Source organism: Carcharodon carcharias, chromosome 15 (genome assembly GCF_017639515.1).
Source record: "Carcharodon carcharias isolate sCarCar2 chromosome 15, sCarCar2.pri, whole genome shotgun sequence".
Lineage (NCBI taxonomy): Eukaryota > Metazoa > Chordata > Chondrichthyes > Lamniformes > Lamnidae > Carcharodon > Carcharodon carcharias.
The window spans coordinates 70,227,078-70,252,283 of record NC_054481.1 but is presented as its reverse complement, the minus strand read 5'-3'; the positions used below and the strand labels follow the sequence as shown (position 1 = coordinate 70,252,283).

At 42.8% G+C, this 25,206-nt stretch overlaps 1 protein-coding gene across 1 annotated transcript in view; it reads left to right on the top strand.

Annotated features, from left to right (window-relative positions):
* LOC121287955 overlaps nucleotides 1–25,206 on the top strand; it is a 387,185-nt gene that overhangs the window by 55,396 nt on the left and 306,583 nt on the right. Inside the window, exons 8-9 of the mRNA XM_041206118.1 lie at nucleotides 791–930; nucleotides 16,152–16,255. Coding sequence (XP_041062052.1) covers nucleotides 791–930; nucleotides 16,152–16,255 — 244 coding nt within the window. The remainder of the gene's footprint in view (nucleotides 1–790; nucleotides 931–16,151; nucleotides 16,256–25,206) is intronic.

Sequence of the window (25,206 nt, the reverse complement as noted above, 5' to 3'; positions counted from 1 at the left end):
GAGGTTTTTTTTTAAGGAGATGGGACGATGTCTGTTATTTTTAACGGAAAGTTGATAATAACTGAGGAGAAGGAACTATTCACAATCTCAGCTAAAATAATTGTCAGGAAGGGAAGCTTGGATAATCAGTTTAGTGAGAAATGTGGTCAGGGGAACAGGAGGTGGATCTTGTGGACAAGATGAAGAGATATGGGGAGATGGGTGAGAAACTGTGGAGAGATATAATTAGAGCAGTGTATGTAGACTGGTGGGAGGGTTGGCTTGATGGGCAAGGGGGATTGCTTACTTTTCAAGTTTAAAAATGTTTGAGTTGAAATTGGAATTACTGGAGATGTAAGAATCTTCATGTAAGTCCCACACCAGAGTCATGAGTGCAAAATCAAGGCTAACACTCCAGTGCAGTACTGTGGCATCTTTAGGAAGAGGCATTAAACTTTTAGATGGATGTAAAAATCTCCATGGTACTATTCCAAAAAGGGCAAGGGAGTTCCTCCAGGTGTCCTGGACAATATTTGTTCCTCAACATCATAAAACTCAGACAATTTGGCCTATAACGTTCTTGTTTGTGGGAGTTTGCAGCATGCAAATTGGCTACATAATTATATTTTAAAAGCACTGTTGGCTGCAAAGTACTTTGAGACATCCTGAGGTTGTGAAGGATGCTGTATAAATGGAAGCCCTTTCTTGTATAAAGGCAGAAGTTGAATGGAAATCTCATATCCTGCACTGTGCCATGGGCTGTGGTTTAATCTTTGGCATTCTGTAAATCAGCAATTGTATTTTTTAACAGTAGAACTAAAGGCATTCCACCACAGCACTCTGCTGTTTGAGAGAGAGAGAGGAAAAGGGAAAAAGGCAGGATATTCGAATGCAGTGCGAGTTGCAGAGGCAGTGAGACAACTCTGCTTAACCAAAGGCATGACCTTTGAGGTGAGTCATATTTTGCTTTTTCATAGGCGGTGCAGAGGGTGGGATGAGTTTACAAATGAAGAGGGTGTATTAACTTCCTTATTCATTAAGGCTATGTTCAGCTTCCTTGAAAGTTCTGTTGGAATGGCATATAGAAAAATAGCTTTTTCAACACAATTGGCAAACCTGGATGAAAAACGAAGGCCAACATTGCAGACAAGTCTGAAAAGAGCAGGAAAGGCATGCATTAATTAAGTAAAGAAGCTGCGATTGAGTGATGCCAAGTTTAGATATCAAAGTTACAAGGTAATAACACAACAAAGGGGCTCTGGGGGCCTAACAAAATGGTTTGTGTTTTTTTTTCTGACCCTGAGGATTCTGTAACAATTGACTGCTATACAAGCATACATCATAAAAGTGCCCCCTCAGCCCATCAGGTCTGTGTCAGTTCTCTGAAAGAACTCTTTGCCCCTCTGCTTTTGCCCTAACCCCTTTAAATTTATCCCATTAATTTAAAGTTGTTGTTGTGTTTTTAAAAATGTAGATTTTTTTTCCTTGATCCTAAAACTGCCATCCACGGCACTGTAAAAGTAAATAAAAAGTATTCGTTCATCATTGCTGGCAAGGCCAGCATTTGTTGCCCATCCATAATTGCTCTTGAACTGAGTGGTTTGCTAGGCCATTCAAGATTCAACCACATTGCTGTGGGTCTGGAGTTACATGTAGGCCAGACCAGGTAAGGATGGCAGACTCCCTTCCCTAAAGGGCATTAGTGAACCAGATGAGTTTTTATAATAATTGATGATATGCTAGCTTTCAATTCCAGATTTTTATTAATTGGATTTAAATTCCACCAATTGTTGTGGTGGTATTTGAGTCCATGTCTCTGGAGCATTGGCCTGGTTTATGGATTACTAGTCCATTGACATTACCACTACACCACCATCTCCCCCTTAAATTTGATTTAAGTGACTTTGAATTAATAGTATCTTTCTACTCTACTCCTATCTGCCTGTATCCCTATATATCCTCCTCATCAGGTACCATGCCCTAAGAGAGTGTTGGCGACCATGGACTTCCATTGGATTGGTCCATGATTATGCTTGGCAAAGTTCTGCAGTCTGGCTGACAAGGTAACTCTCCTGCTGTTACCATCTGCCATCAGGCAAATTGGAAAGATTTCCAGACTGATAATCAACCTCTTTAGCCACGTTATGAACACACCTTCCGTGTCCATCAGGTCCTGAAGTGGGGCTTGAACCTGGAGCGTGTGATCCTGAGGTAGATGATGCTATCCACTGCACCACATGATCTCTCCACACCCCCACTCCAAACTACCCCCCCAATATATCATATATATGAAATATAAAATTAGATCATCTCCTCTAACACCCTTGACACACCCTCCATCACCCTAGCCCTGCCTCTTTGACCATCACTTTTGCCACCCACCATCACTTTTGATCAGCTGTGTGTGAACCTAGAGCTGTCCCCCCTGCCGTTCCCCGACCCCCCCTCAATCACCATTCAATTATCCCCCTGCACCATGCACCTGCCCCCTTCACCCATGACCTGCCAACTGTCATTCTCAACTCTTCCCCTCTCACCCTTGACCTGCCCTCGGTTGTCCTCGACTCTCCCAGCCTCACCATTGGCCTGCCCTCAGTCACCCTCTATCTTCTCTTCATCAAGCTTGAGCTACCTTTGATAGATACTGACCTTTCTTCTGTCATCCAGCTCCCTCCCTCTGTCCTCCACAACCCTTGTTAGGGCCGCTACAACCTGACCTCACTTCCACAGGCAGCAGCCATACCCCAACCTCCCTGATCAGTGACACCTGACCTCAATGCATCAACTCAGCCCCCTCTCTCCTGGTCCAACAAAGTTCCCCATACAAGGCAAGCCGCTCTTACTCACTCCAAATCTACCAGGAAGACTACCTCACCTGCTGCATGCCACCTATAACGAGTCATGGATCTGAAGTGTTTCTTGTTTGCTGCTGATTTAGTCACAAAGGTGCAATTTAATCTGGTGACCATATTGTGTTTTAATGAGTAACACGACATGCTAAAGCATTAAAAATGGGGTTCCTGCTTCTTCCCAACGGGAACCACGTTCTGCCTTTAATTCACTGCCAACTCACTTCCCAACTTTCACCTTACTTCCGGGAAGCTGACATTTCACTTTCCACACAATTATGTGCCTGCTGTGTCCCCTGCTCTTGGGAGCTTCACTGAATGCTGTTTGTAGAGTCAGTTGGAGCCTGGGAGTTTCTTCTCATTTGAGGCTGAGGAACTAGGGGAATCAAAACTGAGGTGCAATAGCACTATCACAGGTGGGAAGATGTAATTACAGAGTGGTCAGTTACAATGGCAGTTTTCATTTGAAATGTACATTCAGGAACTTATAATGGAAAAGTTGACATCGGTGTTTTGTGTTACAGAACTTCCGGAGAAGCCGATAGGGAAATAGGAATATAATACTTTAGACAGTTTTTTACTCTACTCTATCTCTCCGACTATGCAAATGTTGAACTAAGAGCTCAAGCAGAGGTTGCATTATCAATGGGAAAACATTTTAATTATGATGCGTGAAGCTTACATAGATTTTGACTGATTTAAGTAATAAATGTGTGTTGTAATCTAGGAAATACAGCTTACATTTCTGTATTTTGATGATCTGAAAAGTATATGTACTAGTATATTAATCATTAATCAAACTCCACTTGCTTTGCTGTTAGGCTGCAATGAGACACAGCCTGTGGGAAGCAATGTGAAGCAATTCCTGTCCTTGTTTGTTGAATTTCAGACTGAAGTTATCAAATTATTCCAAATTTGAAGTATGCCGTTTAACCCACTGGGAAACAGATATATTAATTTCTGTTATCCAATAAGGGAGATTTTTGTTTCTACGTTCAGTGGGGAATTACACTTGGGTGGCATAGGTGAAAGGGCAATGTTCTAAGTCACTGGACTGTGCATTGATGTCTGCTATGTCATTGGCAACGTATGTGATGGACAGTAGACACGCTACAATTTTGTAGTTGCAAACAAGACAGAGATCTGTTGTTAGTAGGTAAAACAAACAGAGTAGTCATTCTTCAGCCAAGCAGTCACAGAAAGTCACAACACAATAGGGAAAAAAAGCTTGAAAGGACACAATCCCTTTTGTGGGGCATCAGGCTGGGTTTCAGACTTTCAATGAGAAGAATGAGTTATGCTCACAAAACTCCCACTGTGTCAGTGTTGGTGGGTAAGACTTGGAATACGCATTAAAAAGGCATTCGGAATAGGGTGCAGAGGCTTCACTGTGGAATATAGATCAGAACAGATAAAAGGAAGGAAGATAAAATTGCGATGCTTTTGTTTCAAGTGGGAAGATTGATCAACCTAATTGTAAAAGACTTATGAACGAAGCAGGAACTGATGTCTGAATTGTTTGCAGATGTTATTTAAATGCACATAGTACAATTACACACAGGCCCTGAATTTCCACAGGGGTTTCAATGATACTTTGTAGCTTTTAAATCAACTATTTCTCTGGCATTGCACTGTCCTCCCACCAAGGTTAAGGCAGAAGTTCAGGAAATCCCTGCGGACACCCTGGGACATTGGGAATAATTTTAACCCTTCTCTAAAATGGGTGGGTTTGGATTGAGTGGAAAAGAAGAAAATTAAAAATTTCAAGTAGAAATGTTACTCCCCCAATCATCAATAAAATTCCCTGATCCTTGGTTGATGCCTTTCCCAGGCCGCCCCCACCCATCAGGTGCCTACCTTGACAATCAGCTTGGCCTTAGGGTGGTAAACCTGCGGACAAAATTTCACACGTTCTGTGGAGTTAAAACCTGAAAACCCACAGCAGACAGGGAAACGCACATTTCCACTATAACCCCTCTGTCACATTTCCCCCACTATAACTCCTGTGCCCATTTAGATATGAATATACGAAATAGGCACAGGAGTAGGCCATTTGGTCCCTCGAGCCTGCCCTGCCATTTAATAAGATCATGGCTGATCTGTTTGTGTTTCGAATTCTACATTCCCATCTACCTCCAATGACCTTTGATTCCCTTGCCTAACAAGAATCTATCTACCTCTGTCTTAAAAATATTCACTGACCCCGCCTCCATTGCCTTCGGAGGCAGAGAGTTCGAACATTGCACAACCATCTGAGAGAAAAAAATTCTCCTCATCTCTGTCCTAAAAGGGAAAGGCTTAATTTTAAAACAATCCCCCCCAGCTCTGGACTTGCCCACAAGAGGTAAGATCCTTTCCATGTCCACCTTGTCAATGGCGTTTAGGATCTTATATAGTTCAATCAAGTCACCTCTCATTCTTCTAAACTCCAGCAGAGACAAGCCCAGTCTGTTTAATGTTTCCTCGTAAGACAACCTGCTCATTCCAGGTATCAATCTAGCAAACCTCCTCTGAACAGCCTCATATGCATTTACATCCTTCACTTAAATAAGGAGACCAAAACTGCACTTAATATTCAAGATATGGTCCCGTCAATGCTCTGTATAACTGAAGCATAACATCCTTGCTTTTATGTTCAGTTCCTCTTGCAATAACGAATAGCATTCCATTAGCCTTCTTAATTACTTGCTGTACTTGCATACTAACTTTTTGTGACTCATGCATTAGGACCCTTGGATCCCTCTGCACCTCTGAATTCTGCAGATGTTCTCTGTTTTATTCTTCCTGCCAAAGTGAACAACTTCACATTTTCCTACATTATACTCCATCTGCCAGATTTTTGCCCACCCATTCACTCCACCTATATCTGTCGGCAACCTCCTCATGTCAGCTTCACAACACACTTTCCTACCTTGTGTCATCTTTGTGTCATCTGCAAATTTAGCTACCATGCCTTCACTCTCCTCATCTAAGTCATTGATATAAATTGTAAAATATTGAGGTCTCAACAAAGACCCCTGTGGGACTCCACCCGTCACATCCTGCCAATCAGAAAAAGACCCATTTATGCATACTCTGTTTTCAGCCAGCCAATCTTCTATCCATTTTACATCAAAAGCTTTTATTTTCCACTATAACCTTTGATTTGGCACCTTATCAAATGCCTTCTGGAAATCCAAGTACAGGCACCCCTTTATCCACAGTGCATGTTACTCTTTCAAAGAACTCCAATAAATTGGTTAAGCATGATTTGCCTTTCATAGAACCATGCTGACTCTTCCTGATTACCTTGAGTTTCTCAGTGCCCAGCTATAACCTCCTTAATGATTGATTCTAATGCTTTCCCCACAACACAAGTCAAGCTAACTGGCCTATAGTTTCCTGTTTTCTGCCTCCCACTCTTCTTCAATAGAGGGGTTATATTTGCTACTTTCTAGTCCCCCACTGTAACTCCACTGTCACGTTTCCCACACTGTAACTCCTGTGTCTATGCTCTAAAGCCCCAGTAAATGTCAGGGTCAATTGTGCTTTTCAGCTTCCTGAGGTGCTACTTTTGGTAAGCTTTATTGCATCCCAACATCGCAGCACAGAGTGAGCACCTGATCTGATCTTAGTAGGAATTATACAAGACTTGATGACTTGCCTCTAATGACTCCATGCTCTCTATGATGAAGCATTTGGACTTGACTTAGAACCTTCCTGAAGGTCACATCTGGGACAGACCAGCTAACTGACTGAAATTATTTTTTTATTCCTTGAAATAAAGAAGAATACTCTTATTTATATATTTATTTGCATTTCCGTCTTTATTCCAGTAATCAAAAAAATTGAGCATTATTGGATTGTCAATTTGTGGTATTTGTGAATCTGCATTTATATTTCTACCCATTTCATTTTGCCTCTTTTATGGTTTATACAATTGGCTTAATAAACCCCCTTTTCACTGGAGGTTGGGGGCGTGGGGATGGTGGTGATCAGACTTCTAATCATAAAAAAGCTGTAGAATTTTAAAAGACTATTCATTGCCTTTTGATTGCGATAGTTCAAACTTGAATAACATACTAACACTGGGATAAAAAAGCCAGTGTCTCTATTTAATATGAAAGCAGCTCTGTCGCTGGTTTAAATTTAAGTAATAATGTCACATAGTGCATATCAAGATATTTACAAAGCATCTTTTTAATGTAGCTATAGGGATTACGGGTGCACAGACTTAAAGTATGTTTAGGCTGCAACCAATGAATGGTTTCTTACATATGGATCAAGTCATTCATTGTAAATAGGAATTTTAAATCTAGCAGTCTTTTTACATAGGAATGTAAAGTGTGCAGTTTTGGTCCCCTTACCTTAGGAAGGATATTATTGCCATAGAGGGAGTGCAGCGAAGGTTCACCAGACTTGTTCCCAGATGGCAGGGCTGTCCCATGAAGAGAGATTGGGGAAACTGGGCCTGTATTCTCTAAAGTTTCGAGGAATGAGAGGTGATCTCATTGAAACCTACAAAATACTTTAAGGGATAGACAGGGTAGAGGCAGGTAAGATGTTTCCCCTGGTTGGGGGGATCTTGAACCAACGGACCCAATTTCTAAATAAGAGGGAAGCCACTTGGAACCGAGTTGAGAATTTTTTTTTTTTTACTCAGAGGGTTGTGAATCTTTGTAATCCTCTACCCCAGAGGGCTGTGGAAGCTCAGTAATTGAGTAGGTTTAAAGCAGACACTGACAGATTTCTAAATAACGACATAAAGGTACATGGAGGTAGTGTGAGGGGATAAAGGCATTGAAGAGGATGATCAGCCATGATCATGTAAGGAGCTGTTGATAGCAATTATAATTCCATCTTTTATGTTTCTTTAGAGACATGGAAACTGTAGACAAACTGCAGAACTGAAAATTATACATTAAATATAATAATGCATGATTTGAAAATTTTGACACACCTTTTTGAAAGTTATAAGCTCCCAGCCCCAAATTGGGAAGTAGCCTGAACGGGAAGGAAAATTGAGGCAGGGATTTTTTCTACCTGAAATGTTCTAGCAGCCATCCTGACCTTTGAGCGCAGAGTATTAGAACAGCCTGGATTAACTTACTCTCTTATCTTCGATTCTATGGCATGAACTGTGAGTGTGAGGGGGTGAATTAGGAAAATAAGTGAGACCATCACACTAATGAAAGCAAGGAATCAAATTCAATGCAGTACTGGCATGAGATGAAGTACTAAAACCGCAGGGAAGCAATTAAATTAAAATGCATGCATGCTGCCAGTTAAAACTGGCACTTGCTGGTTTTACGAAGTGCTGGGTAACATTTGAAGCAGCCAAATGTGGATCTGTTGAGAAATTGGAAAAACCACGTTTTTTAAAGCCAATGACGTCAGTAGGTTTTTTTTGTCTGCACAGAGTAGTTATCATTCAAGTCAATGCTGACTTCTATTTCAATTACTTGGATAGTAATGCGTTAATGCCTGAATAATGCCACAAAAATGCTGAGAAATTCATGGTAGCCAAATTTTCTTGAAGGAATTTGTGGCCATTTTTCTAGGTTAACCTTTCCAGATGCTGATATAAAACATCCTGGTGCATGAATTTTATTTAATTTTTTTTGTTACTCTGCAGTGAAGGTAGCAATCTGGTCTGCTGTTACAAATGTAGAATCACTACCAATATTTAGTCAATTTGGATATTCCTTTTGGTATATTGGATAAGTTGCGTTGTGCAGAAGGACAGTTTGTTTTGCATAATGTGGGACAATTGAGAGTTATTAATAAACAGTTGGAGTGAAACCGGACTAACATTGGATAATTTTGGAGCAGTCATTCAAGGCCTCACTTTCTGGCTGGTAGTTGGAGTATATCGTAAAATGGGCAATGTTAATTATACGTTGCTCCCAATTTCCATTTCCATTGACTTCCAAGTCAAAAGGTTGTTCCAGATTTTCGATCACGGGTTGGGTGTGCAGGAGCGGGAGAATTCCCACTCTGTGAACTTGACTTCTAAAAATGGATTTGATGGTGGATTAGAAGTTGGGCTGCTGCCCCTGGAACAAGTGTGGAGGCTGCCGGATGTGGAGGTTGCCTGGATGGGAAGGTCTGCCTCTGTGTTCTGGCGCTTTGGTGGCTTAAATTAAAAGAACATTAAAGTAAAAAAAACGCACACCTCACCACCCCCATGCACACACTCCCCATATCCCCTATGTCACCTCATGCCCCAACCCCCCATGCCCCTCATATCCCGTATGCCAACTCATGCCCCTCTATCCACCTCTCATGGCATCTTATAGCCCTATAGCCAGCTCATGCCAACCCATACCCCACCCATCACCCTTTGCCCTTACCCCCTCTGACAACCCACCTAGTATTCTTTGCCAGCTTCTTGACAGCTTTGACAGCTCCTTGACAGCTTTAACATGAACAAGGAGCAGGAGTAGGCCATTCAGCCCCTCCAGCCTGCTCTGCTATTTGATAAGTTCATGGCTGATCTGATAGTACCCTCAAATCTGCATCCCACCTATCCCCAATAACCTATCACCCCCTTGATTACCAAGAATCTATCCACCTCTGCCTTAAAAATATTCAAAGACTCTGCTTCCACCACCTTTTCAGGAAGAAAGTTCCAAAGGCTCACAACCCTCAGAGAAAACATTTTACCTCATCTCCATTTTAAATGGCAACCCCTTATTTCTAAACAGTGACCCCTAACTTTAGATTCTCCCACAAGAGAAAACATCCTCTGCACCCCTTTAAGATCCCTCAGGATCTTATATGCTTCAATGAAGTCACCCCTTATTCTTCTAAATTCCAGCGGATACAGCGTAACCTGTCCAACCTTTCCTCATAAGACAACCCGCCTATTCCAGGTATTAGTCTGGTAAAGCTCCTCTGAACTGCTTCCAAAATATTTGCATTCTTCCTTAAATAAGGTGACCAATTCTATACACTGTTCTCCAGAGGCAGGATTTTGCCCTTGGCAGGGGCGGTCAGGAAGCTGACCCCTGTCTGTGATCGGCTCCGCTCTGCGATTTCACGCAGGTGGGCCAAATAAGGTCCACTCTGCGTGGATTGCGAGCGGCAGCGCTGAGCACTGCCTGTGCAGCTGGGGGAAGGAGGGAGAGCCGGGCCTGGAGTGTGAACGAGAAAGAGGCATGGAGCTGTAGTTTCCTGCTTTCTGTCTCCCTCGTGATGGTTCCTTGATAGTTTCTTGGACAGGTTGCACCTTAACAGCACCAAGTCTAACAACCTGGCAGGGAGGTTTGCCAGTGTTGTTCAGAGGGTTTCAACTAGATTGGCAGTGGAATGGGAACCTGAGCGAAAGAGCTCCAGCTGGGGGGGAAGCAAAACTGGTAACAGGAAGTAGGAAAGTAATAAGCAAAATTGGAAAGCAGATGAAGGGCAAGCATCAAATAAAATCAGAATGTGGAATAATGTTAAAAAAGACAAAGTTAAGGTCATTCTATTTGAATGCAGGCAACATTCACAACAAGGCAGATAATTTGAAGGCGTAAATGGATATAATTTAATTACCATTACAGAAATGTGGTTACAGGGTGATCAAGTCTGGGAATTCACTATTCAAGGATATTCGTCAATTCAGAAGGATAGGCAAAAAGGAGGAGCTGGGGTAGCACTGTTAATAAGGAATGAAATCAGTACATTAGTGAGAGAGGAACTTAGATTGAAGGATCAAAATGCAGAATCCATTTGGGTGGAACTAAGAAACAGCAAGGGACAGCAAATATTTGTGGGAATTGTTTATAGGCCACAAAACTTTAGTGGTAATGTTGGGCAAGGTATAAATCAGGAAACTAGAGCTACACCTAACATGGGCAATATCGTGATAATGGGCAACTTCAGTTTGCATATAAACTGGGTAAACCTAATTAGCACTAATGCTGTGGAGGATGAATTCTTGGGGTGTGTACAAGATGGGTTTCTGGAGCAGTATGTTAAAGAACCAACTAGGGATTGGGCTATTTTAGATTTAGCATTATGTAACAAGAAAGAGCCAACTAATAACCTTGCGGTAAAGCAACTTTTAGGAAATAGTGACCATAATATGATAACATTTTACATTAAATTTGGAAGTGGTATAGTTCATTCTGAAACTTGGGCCTTAAATCTGAACAAAGGAAACTATGATGGTATGAGAGGCAAGTTGGCGATGACGGATTGGGAAAATACTGATGGTAGACAGGCAATGGCTAGTATTAAAGAAGTATTACATGGTCTATAACAAATTCTGCTAAGACACAAAAACCCAACAGGAAAGATGAATCAACAGTGGATAACAAAATAAGTTAAAAATTGCATTAGGTCAAAGGAAATGGCTTACAAGTTTGCCAGAAAAAGGCGGATTGGGAGCAATTTTGAAGCCAGCAAAGGAGGACCAAGAAACTGATTTAAAAAAGGGAAAAGGGAATATGAATGCAAGTTAATGAGAAACATAAAGGCAGACTGTAAAAGCTTCTTTAGATATGTGAAAAGGAAAAGATTAGCAAGGACAAATATGGGTCCATTACAGGTGGAAATAGGAGAATTCATAATGGCGAATAAGGAAATGGCTGAGACACTAAACAATTACTTTGTGTCTGTCTTTACAGAGGAAGACATAGAAAATCTCCCAGAAATTCTAGGGAACCAAGGGACTTGTGAAAATGAGGAATTGAAAGAAATTAGTATTAATAGAGGTAGTACTAAAAAAAAAATGAATTGAAGACTGATAAATCCCCTGGACCAGATGAACTGCATCCCAGAGTGTTGAAGGAAGTGACTATAGAATAGTGGATGCATTGATGGTTAGCTTTCAAAATTCTGTAGATTCTGGAAAGGTCCTGCAGACTGGAATGCAGCAAATGCAACCCCACTATTTAATAAGGGAGGGAGAGAGAAAGCCGAGTACTACAGACCTGTTTGGCATCAGTAGTAAGGAAAATGTTAGAATCTATTATAAAGGATGTGATAATGGGACATAATGATATGATTGAGCAGAATCAACATGGATTTATGAAAGGGAAATCACATTTGACAAACCTGTTAGAGTTTTTTGAGGATATTATTTGTAGCATAGATAAAAGAGAAACAGTGGATGCGGTGTATTGGGATTTTCAGAAGGCTTTTGATCAGATCCAACAGGAGGTTAGTAAATAAAATTAGAATACATGGGATTGGGGGTAGTGTACTAGCATGGATTGAGTAAGAAAACAGAGTAAGAATAAATTGGTCATTCTCAGAATGGTAGGCTGATACTAGTGGAGTGCCATAACGATCAGTACTGGGGCCACAGCTGTTCAATATCTATATAAATGATTTGGATGTGGGAACCAAATGTAACATTTCCAAATTTGCTGATGACACAAAACTAGGTGGGAATGTAAGTTGTGAGGAGGATGCAAAGAGGATTCAAGAGGATTTAGACAGGCTAAGTGAGTGGGCAAGAACATGGTAGATGGAATATAATGTGAATAAATGTGAAGTTATTTACTTTGGTAGAAGAAACAGGCAGAAAGTCAGAGTATTTCTTAAATGGGAAGAGGTTGGGAAATGTTGATGTCCAAAGATTGCTGGATGTCCTTTTTCATCAGTCACTAAAAGCTAGCATGCCAGTGCATCAAGCAATTAGAAAGGAAAAGTTGACTTTCATCACAAGGGGATTTGAGTACAAGAGTAAAGATGTCTTTGCTGCAATTGTGTAGAGCCTAGTGAGACTGCACCTGGAGTATTGTGTACAGTTTTGGTCTCCTTATCTAAGGAAGGATATACTTGCCAATGAGGGAGTGCAATGGAGGGTTCATGAGATTAATCCCTGGGATGGCGAAATTGTCTTATAAGGAGAGATTGAGGAAACTGGGCCTGTATTCTCTGGAGTTTCGAAGAATGAGTGGTGATCTCATTGAAACTTACAAAATTCTTACAGGGAATGACAGGGTAGATGTGGATAGGATGTTTCCCTGGCTGGTGAGTCTAGAACCAAGAGACAGTCTCAGAATAAGGGACAGGCCATTTAAGACTGAGATGAGGAAGAATTTCTTCCCTCAGACATGGTGAGTCTTTGGAATTCTGTACCTCAGAGGGCTGTGGAAGCTCAGTCATTGAGTATGGTCAAGACAGAAATCGATCAATTTTTAGATGACATAAAGGAATATGGGGATAATGGGCAAACATGGTGTTAAGGTAGAAGATAAGCCATGATCTGTTTGAATGGCAGAGCAGGCTCGATGGGCTAAATGGCCTAATTCTGCTCCTATGTTCCCATCACAGCTTGACAGTTGCAATGAGTTTATGTACTTTTTACGCACAATCATGTTTAATTTTAACAATCATGATCTTTATGAAGGGTACCTTACCTCTCCAAAAGTACCCTGGCTATCCAAATGAATCCAACAAGTTCAGACCAGCTCTTCCCTGGTCTAATCTGCACACTCTGGATTTCACGTTCCTATGCACTAATGCACTATGATCTCTTTTTCTGCTCTGCACTGATTTTCAAATATTGCAGGCTGTTTGAATTCAAATTCCTGAAACGCAGGCTGCATTGAAACAATCTCAGTGTGCAAACACTGAGGAATTCGGTACAAATACCTTCATTCATTTGATCTGTTTCATTACAACTCTACAATTTTTGTTGTTATTGGGATTTTTTTTCTCTGAGGTACCTTGATTATTCCTTTGCTTTTTTGGTCCATTTGGGCCTACACACGCCACGTTATTTTCAAATATGTGGTGGGCTAATGACTCATAATCCCTTCTCTCCTCCTCCCAAGTTTCTTTATGGAATGAACATGAATGAAGCAAATCTTAAAGCTAACACTTTTTGACAAATAGATTTCACTCTTTAAAAATCTACTTGCAAACCTTTCCAGTGTGGTCCTCAGTCAGGCGTCAGGCTTTAAACTGATTAGATATAGACGACATAGGGGACATAGGAGGGAGATTTTTTAGGTTTAATAATTCTGCTTCACACTTTACTCTGGCTGGACAATGAGCTACGCTGTTCATTGTTTCAGATATTTACTGCTAGATTACAATCAGTGCTAAATTCAAACGTTTAACGACCTCTCTACCCAGTAGTTTAAATAACCACGGTGTACAACCATTACAGAATTTTGTACAAATACATCATTTGATTTTACATATTTCATTAAAACTGCTTTACCTTTTCTATTGTCCTGTATTATTTATGGGGAGAGAATTACCTGTGGGTGATTTGATGACTGTACTGCTTTTTTAGACAGAGACCTTGGTTAACTACAGTTAGTAAGGAGGTCTTACTGTTCACTGTTCACTGAGATAGGAAAGCAGAAAGCACATTCTCTACTGAATTATTCAAATACTGTCCTAAAGGAATTTTACCAAAACTTGCATTTGAATAAAATGCAGAATTCTGGTTCCTTTAAATTTACATTCTGTTCCTTTCCATGAATGCTCTTCCCAAAGACAGGTCCTTGGTTCAGGGTGAAACATCGGCAGACAATGAGCTGTTTCTCTTGGCAGTTTTTTTATCAGTGGTGGTTTGCTGCTCTCGGGTTCAGGGCAAGGAGGCAGTTCCCAAGTCTACCTCGCCTAAAACAGGAATGGAACCCGAGCTGTTGCCATTTTTCTGGGGGAAGATGGTGGCATGGTGGTAATGTCACTGGACTAGTAATTCAGAGGCTTAAGCTAATGCTCTGTGGACTCAGGTTCAAATCCCACCATGGCATGTGGTGGAATTTAAATTCAGTTAATAAATCTAGGATGTAAAGCCAGCCTCAGTAACAGTTACCATGAAACTATCATCGATTGTCATAAAAACCCACCTGGTTCACTAATGCCCTTTAGGGAAGGAAATCTGCCATCCTTACCTGGTCTGGCCTACATGTGACTCCAAATCCACAGCAATATGGTTGACTCTTAACTGTCCTCTGAAATGACCTAGCAAGCCACTCGGTTCAAGGGTAATTAGGGATGAGCAGCAATGCTGGCCTTCCCAGTGATGTCCACATCCCATGAACGAATAAATTAATTGGCCTTTTCACATGAGTGGGAGAATACCTCAATCTCAGTATCACTAACTCTTAGTAATGTCATTACGTGAATAAAGCTTTACAGTGTTAAATGAGACGTCACTTCTGTGGAGAATCATTTACTTCATCAGTCATCCCATAGAGTTTTAACTGTGTTGATGGAACCACAGGCTGGTACCACGCTGCAGCATATGCTTAAAAGAATAATATTGAACAGTATAGAAATGGAAGTGATTTAAAACAATGATGTGTAACATGTTCACATTTTCAACTGCTGGGCCATCTCTTCCTCACCCAAAAAATGGCTGGCTGTTGAAAATTGTGAAAACTCACAACACCCAATGTGTACAATTTTTGGGCAGGCCTTTAAGAATGCTTAAATATGCAGATTATATCACACACCAGTTGTAGGGACCTCTTTTCAATTTTCAGTTACAAATAGTCATAGCAAGGTCCACTGTTACCAAGCAATGAGTGGCCTGATCAGGTTATGACCCAGGAAAAGCCCCAGATTTTGTTGGGGGAAATGTTTTATGGGGCTTGGAGGAGAGAGTGCTCTTCCTGGCTCCATATTGTACAACCACCTCTGGGATCGATGCCCTTGTCACCTGCTTACCCTGCCAGTTCTGACCTGCTGCTTGACTAGGACCCAATCACTTTCCTGCCCTTGCCCAGCCAGCAGTCTCTAGCAAGGTGTCCATTTGGCACCTGCTGCTCACGACTGGCAGTGAAATACAACCCAAACACAATGTTTCGGCCCTCCCAGCACCAGCTTTAAAGTGGGTGAACAGGCGGTGGGCAGTGGGAGGTGGCGGGTATGCGGGCAGTTGGAGCAGGCGGGTGTGCAGGCGTGGGAGGCAGCGGCTGTGCAGGCTGTGAGACTATTCCACTCTCTTTACTCCCATTCCAGGTTGATGCTAAATGTTCCTCGCTGCACCTAGCAAACATGCGTGATTTAAATCCAATCATTCAGTGTAATTATACTCAAACTGCAAAGAATCTCTAGTGAATGGTGAATCAAGCCAATATGTCCACCAGTGTTCCAAATATAATTACTGTACTGTGGTTGGAATGTTTTTGCAGTGTGGCTGCTGTGATAACTCTAGGATCCAGTCTGTATAATTAGTGAGAATTATTTTAAACTTGGTGAAAACGTGTCTGTTCAGCTGGTTATCATTTTGCCAAGTTAAACCATGCAGGCAAAATGTTTTGGCTGTTATCAATTTCTATCTAATGCTGTTAAAATGTGTAAGATTATACAGGCCATGTTAGAAATATTCAATGTGTCATGAATTCAGATTTCAGATTCTGATTTCTTTCTCCTGTTCAGTCTGCAGATCTTTTCATGTCTTTGGTGTTTGATCTCCGGAGCCTTTCCATAGGTGCCCTTCAAGACCTTTGGCAACGAGCGCTGTTCAAATGCCGAGATAACTGGTAAGAGTCACAGGCTTCTGACAATGGGCCTGTGCCTGAAATGTTAACTGAGATCTTATTTTTGCCTTGCGGTGGGGCTGTACAAAAAGGTTGAGAACGCATGTACCTTTGGGAGATCTGAACATGCTGCATTATTGCTGGGAGGGATCAAGGCAGCTGCTGTGATCCCTGAGATTTTCCTGCATCTCGTTGCTATCTGGGGACCTAAACCTGGACAGTCTTTTTCACGGCCATTTTGCAGGGCAAGCTGCCAACTAACTGTGCCCAACTGATCTGAAAACCACATCTGGAATGGATTCAGCTCCTCCTATAGAACCACGGCACAAAGCTTCTATGGCAGCAGATCCATGAAACCAGGTCAGGAGACACTTACACACCTCATAGTCTGTAGTGAACTTAACTATCAAAGAAGTAACATGGCCAAGTTGGAACAGGCCGCTTCTTCATCACTTCTCCTGTGGAAAGGAAGCATTAGCGATACAAGACAAGCACATTTTACTTAAGAAAAGTTCCCTTGAAGAAAGACCTTTCTATAGGCTTTATTTGGAGCTTTTCCATTGTTTCCATGGCCTTCATGAAGTAGTAGGCTTTGCATTGTTTCCTGACCACAGAAACATCAGAGGTAGTCTCTTGGTGCCCAGATTATATGAAGGAGAAGAAAGTCTGGGTGGATGGTCTCTTTGGAGAGCCAGAATATCCACTACATCATTCAGGTGGCCTCCATTCAGGCAGCCCAGGTAAGCAGGGTCTCTGGCTGGAAATCTCATCTGTTTGCAGTTTCACCTCTGCTGCCCCCACTTGCAAGGAAAGCGTGCCTCCCAGTTGAGCACAATGGAACAGTACATGTGTGAAAGTGCAGTGGTGGACAGTGTTTGAAATGGTACCTACCAGACGATTGGTAAGTTCCCTATTTGGGTATGTGCATTGTTTGATGGATCTCCAAAGAAATGGGCTCTAAAGTGAAGAGTTCACTCACCTTCCCTTTGATCCAGAGAGCAGATTTCGGGGGAGATGAATGGCAGCTTTGACTAAGTTACAGACCTTCCTCCATGCAGCTGGATAATTGTTCTTAGCCCCATTCTTATTGTACATTCCTGGAGAAGAAGCACCAAACTTTCAAGATGAAAGGGAAACAGTATTGCCCCTTGTCTTCTCTACATCTTCACCATTTCTGTTCCCACTATAACTTCAACTTTTATGGCTAGATATAGCCCTTTTAAAAGAGGTGCACATAACTCCCAGGCTAAATGCTGCAAACCAAATATCCCTGTTCAAAATGGGGGGGTGGATTAAATGGAAAATTTGTGCATAGTCTGTCTCTTTTGCAATGGGCGAAGGTGTGTCTGTCTCTTTGGCAATGGGCGAAGGTGTGCCCAAGATATGAGCCAGTGCAAGATCGTTTTTGCTGGGATCAAATAATTGAGCCCCTAATATCTTTCATCACATTAAGTATGCTGTTTATTTATAAGGAAAGTTCAGAATCACACACACAAATAATCATGTTCCATTTTATGTTATGGGTTGGCAGTGCATATGAAGTAATCTCCAGCCTGTGATTTTAATGGATTTTACTAGATGAAAAATCATAGTCATGTGAAACACCTCTGGATAAGAATTCCAAACAGGTACTGGGACAGTTGAGGCAAACAATCCCCCTCATGTAGTTCCCTGGTTCATATCTCCCTCCCTTCTTGAACAACGCACCACACTGGCTCTCCTCCAGCCCTCTAGCAACTCTCCTGTGGCCAGAGAGGTGCTGAAAATTATTGCCAGTGCCCCTGCTATCCCCTCCCTTGCCTCACTCAACAGCCTGGGATACATTTTGTTCAGGCCTGGAGATTTATCTATTTTAAGCTTATCAGACCACTTAGAACCTCCTCCTTTTCTATGCTAATTTATTTAATTATATCACAGTCCTTCTGCCTGATTTCCATACCCACGTCATCGCCCTCACTTGTGAACACCGACACAAAGTATTCATTTAGAACCCTATCTACATCTTCCGGCTCCACACACAAATTACCACCGTGGTCCTTAATGGGTTCTACTCTTCCCCTCGTTATCCTCTTACTCTTAATGTACTTGTAAAGTAACTTTGGATTGTCCTTTATTTTACCTTCCAATGCTTTTTCATGCCCCCTCTTTGCTTTCTTAATTTCCTTTTTAAGTTTCCCCCCTACGCATTCTATACTCCTCTAGGGCTTCTGCTGTTTTGGGCCCTTGGTCTCTGCCATAAGCGTCCCTTTTTCAATTTATCCAACCCTGTTTATCCCTCAACATCCAGGGTTCACTGGATTTGTTGTTCCTACCCTTTATCTTTACTGGAATATATTGGCCCCGTACTCTCCCTATTTCCTCCTTGAATGAGTCCCATTACTCTGATGCATATTTACCTAAAAGTAGCTGCTCCCTGTCCACCCTGGCCAAATCATATCTGATCTTATTAAAATTGGCCTTCCCCAATTTAGAACTCTGATTTCTGGCCCATTCTTGTCCTTTCCCATAACAACTTTGAATATAATGAAATTATGATCACTATCTGCAAAATGCTCCCCCACTGATACCTCTACCACTTTCCCGGCTTCATTCCCTAAAATTAAGTTCCCTGTCTTGTAGAACCTTCTATGTACTGGCTTAAAAAGCTCTCCTGGATGCATTTTAATAATTCCACTCCCTCTAAACTTACCACACTATGATTAACTCAGTTAATGTTGGGGAAGTTGAAATCCCCCACTATTACTACCCTATTATTTTTACACTACTCTGAAATTTGCCTACATATCTGCTCTTCTATTTCTTTCTGATTGTTTGGGGGCCTTTAGTACACTCCGAGTAATGTGATTGCTCTTTTTTTGTTTTTCAGTTCTACCCTTATGGCTTCATTTGAGGAGCTTTCTAAGATGTCATCCCTCTTTACTGCTGTAATTGATTCCTTGATCAATATTGTGATAGCCCCTCCTGTTTTGCCTCCTTCCCAGTGTCGCCTGAAGACCCTATATTCTGGAATATTGAGCTGCCAATCCTGCCCCTCTCTCAACCATGTCTCTGTGAGAGCAATGACATCATACTTCCATGTGTTAATTTGTGCCCTCAACTCATCTGCCTTATTTGTCAGACACCTTGCATTAAAATAAATACCATCTAACATTGGCAAACTCTCTTGTGCCTTAATTGGCCTATAATTTCTATGCCTTCCAGACTCACTTGCTCTCTCTTCTAATTTTGGTTGTGCATCTCCCCCTGCTGAACCTCCTCTCAGGATCCCACCCCCCTGCCAAGTTAGTTTAAACCCTCCCAAGCAGCACCAGCGAACCTCCCCGCAAGGATGTTGGTCTCATTCCAGTTCAGGTGCAAGCCGTCCGCCTTGTACAGATCCCACCACCCTCAGAAATGGTCCCAATGTCCCAGAAATCTAAAGCCCTCCCTCCTGCACCATCTCTCCAGCCACGCATTCATCTGGACTAACCTATTTCTATACTCACTGGCATGTGGCACTGGAAGTAATCCAGAGACTACCTTTGAGGTCCTGTTTTTTAATCTGTTTCCTAGCTCCCTAAATTCTGCTTGCAGGACCTTAACCCGCTTTCATCCTTTGTCGTTGGTACCAATATGTACCATGATCTCTGCCTGTTTGTCTTCCCGCTTTAGAATGCCGTGCAGCCGTTCAGTGTCATCCTTGACCCTGGCACCAGGGAGGCAATATACCATCCTGGAGTCACGTGTATGGCCGCAGAAACACCTGTCTGTTCCCCTTACTATCAAGTCTCCTCCCACTACTGCTCTTCCCCTCCCTTTCCTCCTGCCCCTCACAGTGCCATGAGTGTGGCTTTACTCCCCAGAGGAACCGTCACTCTCACTGTTTTCCCACACAGAAAAATGATTCTCGAGTGAGATGCACCTGGGGATTTCCTGATTACCTGCCTGACACCTTTCTTTTGACTGATGGTTAACCATTCCCTTTCTGTGTCTTCACTTCCATAAGCTGTGGGGTGACCACGTCTAAAAACGTGCTATCCATGAAACTCTCAGCCTCGTGGATGTGCCTCAGTGCCTTCAACTGCTGCTCAAGCTCCAAAACTCGGAGCTCAAGTAGCTGCAGCTGGTGGCACTTCCTGCACACGTGGTTGGTCAGAGCGCAAGGAGAGTCCAGGACTTCCCACATGTTGCAGGTGGTACATAACATGGGACTGAGCTGCCCTGCCATGCCTCTAGTTGAAAAAAAACCGCTACTTTAAGTTAAATACAGTAAAAAAAATTTACATTATATATGTATTTTAAATAAAAACTAGAACTCACACCTTTCATTAGCTTAATCTATTTTAAACTGGAGAAAAGTAGAGAACAAACTGGGGAAAAACACTTACCCACTGCTCACCAATCAGCTCTCGCCATTGTGCTGACGTCACATTTTGAAGCTTCCCCACTGGTCCTGATCTCTCCGCCGCTCTCTCGCGGTGTCTTGTGATGTCACTCTTGTTCAAGAATTTCTTTCATGAATATACTCAGTGAACAAGAACTGACTGCAGGACACTTCCCAGAATGCTTCACCACGATGCTGGCTGCAGGACACTCTTCCCAGGAGTGGTAGGGTTCTAAATGAATACTTTGTGTCGGTGTTCACAAGTGAAAGGGACAACGTGGGTATGGAAATCAGGCAGAAGTACTGTGATATAATTAAATAAATTAGCCTAGAAATGGCGGAGGTTCTAAGTGGTCTGGCAAGCTTAAATGTAAATAAATCTCCAGGCCTGGATGAAATCTATCCCAGGCTGTTGAGTGAGGCAAGAAAGGAGATAGCAGGGGAGCTGGCAATAATTTTCAATACCTCTCTGGCCATAGGAGAGGTGCCAGAGGACTGGAGGACAGCCAATGTGGTACCGTTATTCAAGAAGGAAGGAAGGGAACTACAGGCCAGTCAGTGTAATCTCTGTGGTGGGGAAACTATTGGAAGCAATTCTGAGGACAAAATTAATCTACACTTGGAGGGGCAGGGATTAATCAAGGACAGTCAGCTTGGTTTTGTTAAGAGAAGGTAATGTCTGTCCAGTTTGATTGAATTTTTCGAAGTGGTGACCAGGTGTGTAGATGAGGGCAATGCATTTGATGTAGTCCACTTGGACTTCAGCAAGGCTTTTGATAAGGTCCTGCTTGGGAGACTGATAACAAAGGTAAGAGCCCATGAGATCCAAGGCAATTTGGCAAATTGGATCCAGAATTGGCTGAGTGGCAGGAAGCAGATGGTGATGGTCGAGGGGCCTGTGTCCAGTGGGGTTCCACAGGGATCAGTGTTGGGTCCCTTGCTGTTTAAGGTATATTTAAACGATATAGACTTGAATGTAGGAGTGTTGATCAGTAAGGATAGCCTTAGATTACAGGAGGATATAGTTGGGTTGGTCAGATGGGCTGATCAGTAGCAAATGGAGTTTAATCCGGATAAGTGTGAAGTGATGCACTTGGGCAGGACAGACAAAGTACAGGAATACACGATGAATGGTAGGACCCTGGGAAGTACTGAGGATCAGAGGGACCTTGGTGAGCATGTCCACTGGCCCCTTAAGGTAGCGGGATGGGTAGATAATGTGGTTAAGAAGGCATATGGGATTTTTGCCTTTATTAGTCGAGGCATAGAATATAAGAACAGGGAGGTTATGCTGGATGTGTATAAAATGCTGGTTGGGCCACAGCTAGAGTATTGTGTGCAGTTCTGGAATCCTCATTATAGGAAGGATGCGATTGCACTAGAGAGAGTGCAAAGGAGATTTACCAGGATGTTGCCTGAGCTGGGGAGTTTTAGTTATGAGGAGAGATTGGATAGACTGGGGTTATTTTCCCTGGAGCAGAGGAGATTGAGGGGTGACATGATTGAGGTGTATGAAATTATGAGGGGCATAGAAAGGGTAGACAGGAAGGAACTTTTTCCCTTGGTGGAGGGATCAATAACCAGGGGACATAGGTTTAAGGTAAGGGGCAGGAGTTTAGAGGGGATGTGAGGAAGAATTTTTTCACCCAGAGGGTGGTGGGAATCTCGAACTCACTGCCTGAAAGGGTGATAGAGGCAAAAACCCTCATGACATTTAAGAAGTATTTGGATGTGCCATGGCATACAAGGCTATGGCCCTAGTGCTGGAAAATGGGATTAGAATAGTTAGGTACTTGTTTGACTGGTGCAGACCTGATGGATCGAAGGGCCTTTTTCTGTGCTGTGGACCTCTATGACTCAACAGTGCTATCAAGTGGCACTTGCTTAGCAATAACCTGCTCATTGACGCTCAGCTTGGACTCCGCCAGGGTCACTCAACTCCTGTCCTCATTACAGCCTTGGATGAAACATGGACAACAGAGTTGAACAGGAGAGGCAAGAGTCACTGCACTTGACATCAAGACAGCATTTGGCAGGGTGCAGCATTGGGGAGCCCTAGCAAAGCTGGAGTCAATGGGAATCGGAGGGAAAACTCTCTCCTGATTGGAGTCATACCTAGCACAAAGGGAGATTGTTGTGGTTGTTGGAGGTCAGTCATCTCCAGATACCAGGACATCACTGCAGGAGTTCCTCAGGGTAGTGTCCTAGGCCCAACCATTTTCAGCTGCTTCATCAATGACCTTCCTTCCATCATAAGGTTAGAAGTGGGGATGTTCGCTGATGATTGCACAATGTTCAGCACCATTAACGACGACTCATATACTGATGCAATCCATGTGCAAATGAAGCAAGACCTGGCCAATATCCAGGCTTAGGCTGACAAGTGGCAAGTAACATTCGTGCTACACAAGTGCTGGGCAATTACCATCTCTAACAAGAGTAAATCTAGCCATCGCCTTTGACATTCAATGGCATTACCGGCACTGAGTCCCCCACTATCAACATCCTGGCAGTTACCATTGACCAGAAACTGACTGGACCAGCCATATAAATACTGTGGCTACAAGAGCAGGTCAGAGGCTAGAAATCCTGTGGTGAATAACTCTTCTACTGACTCCCCAAAGCCTGTCCGCCATCTATAAGGCACAAATCAGGAGTGTGATGGAATACTCTGGATTTACATGGATGAGTACAGCTCTAACAACACCCAGGAAGCTTGAAACCATCCAGGACAAAGCAGCCCACTTGATTGGCACCCCATCCACAAACATTCACTCCCTCCACCACTGATGCAGTGAAAGAAGTGTGTACCATCTAAAAGATGCACTGCAGGAACAGACAAAGGCTCTTTTTTCAGCACCTATTAAATCCACGACCATCTAGAAGGACAAGGGCGGCAGACAAATGGGAATACTACCACCTGGAAGTTCTCCTCCAAGCCACTCACCATCCTGGCTTGGAAATATATCGCCATTTCTTCACTTGCTGGATCAAAATCCTGGAACTCCCTTCCGAAGAGCACTGTGGGTGTACCTACACCACATGGACTTAAGTGGTTCAAGAAGGCAGTTCAGCACCACCACCATCTCAAGGGCAATTAGGGATGGGCAAAAAATGCTGGCCGAGCCAGCGGTGTCCACACCCCATGAACAAATGAAAAAAAACAAGATTATATTGCTAAATATTCTGAGGCAAGGTTCGCAGTGTGGAGCTTTGCTTGAGAGAACATAGATTAACGAGTGAGGCATGGAGGCTAGTGCCAGCTTCACGGCACTTCCAATGAATTGAAAAGCAGAAGGGTTGCGAATCAGATGGCTAAGCCACTAATTTGAATCCTTTGATCTGCATCCGCGTCAAGTGAGGCACCAAGCCTGGAGTGCAGCTTCATTCACTCTAATTGTGATGTTAACTGGAATCTAATAAATGCAGAGAGTGATTTGATTAATAGTTCATGTTTTATTGTTAAATGTACTGTTTCTTTCTAACCTGTTGTGCTTGCGTTTAGTTTTTTGATCTAACAAGGGAGAATCAACCCATTTACAATTGATGACCCCTTCCATCATGTTACTGATGAATCGAGAGTAGACTGATGGGGTGGTAACTGGCCAGGTTGGATTTATCCTGCTTTTTGTGTACAGGACATAACTGGGCAATTTTCCACATTGTTGGGTAGATGCCAGTGTTGTAGCTGTACTGGAACAGTTTGAAGGGTGCGGCAAGTTATTGAGCACAAGTCTTAAGTTCTATTGCCAGAATATTGTCAGGGCCCCTAGTCTTTGCAGTCTCCATTGCCTTCAGCTAGATATCACGTGGAGTAAATCGAATTGGCTGAGGACTGATGTCTGTGATGCTGGGACATCCTGAGGAGGCCGAAATGGATTAGCCGCTTGGCACTTATGGCTGAAGATTGTTGCAAATTCTTCAGCCTTATCTTTTGCACTAATGTGCTGGGCTCCTCCTTCGTTGAGGATGGGGATATTTGTGGAACCCCCTCTTCCAGTGAGTTGATCAATTGTCCACCACCATTCATGACTGGATGTGGCAGGACTGCAGAGCATAGATCCAACGGATTGTGGATTTGCTTAGCTCTAAATATCACTAGCTGCTTATGCAGTTTGGCACACAAGTAGTCCTGTGTTGTAGCACCTCATTTTTAGGTATGCCTGGCGTTGCTCCTGGTATGCCCTCCTGCACTCTTCATTGAACCAGGGTTGATCCCCTGGCTTGATGGTAATGGTAGAGTGGGGGATATGCTGGGCCGTGAGGTTACAGATTGTGTCTGAGAACAATTCTGCTGCTGCTGATGGCCCACAGTGCCTCATGGATGCCCAGTCTTGAGTTGCTAGACCTGTTTGAAATCTATCCCATTTAGCAGTAGTGCCACAACCACAATGGAGGGTATCCTCAATGTGAAGGCAGACTTCATCTTCACAATGACTGTGTGGTGGTCACTCCTACTGGTACTGTCATGGACAGATGCATCTGTGGCAGACAGGTTGGTGAGGATGAGGTCAAGTATGTTTTTCCCTTTTGTAGGTTCTCTCATCACCTGCCACGGACCCAGTCTAGCAGCTGTGTCGTTTAGGTCTTG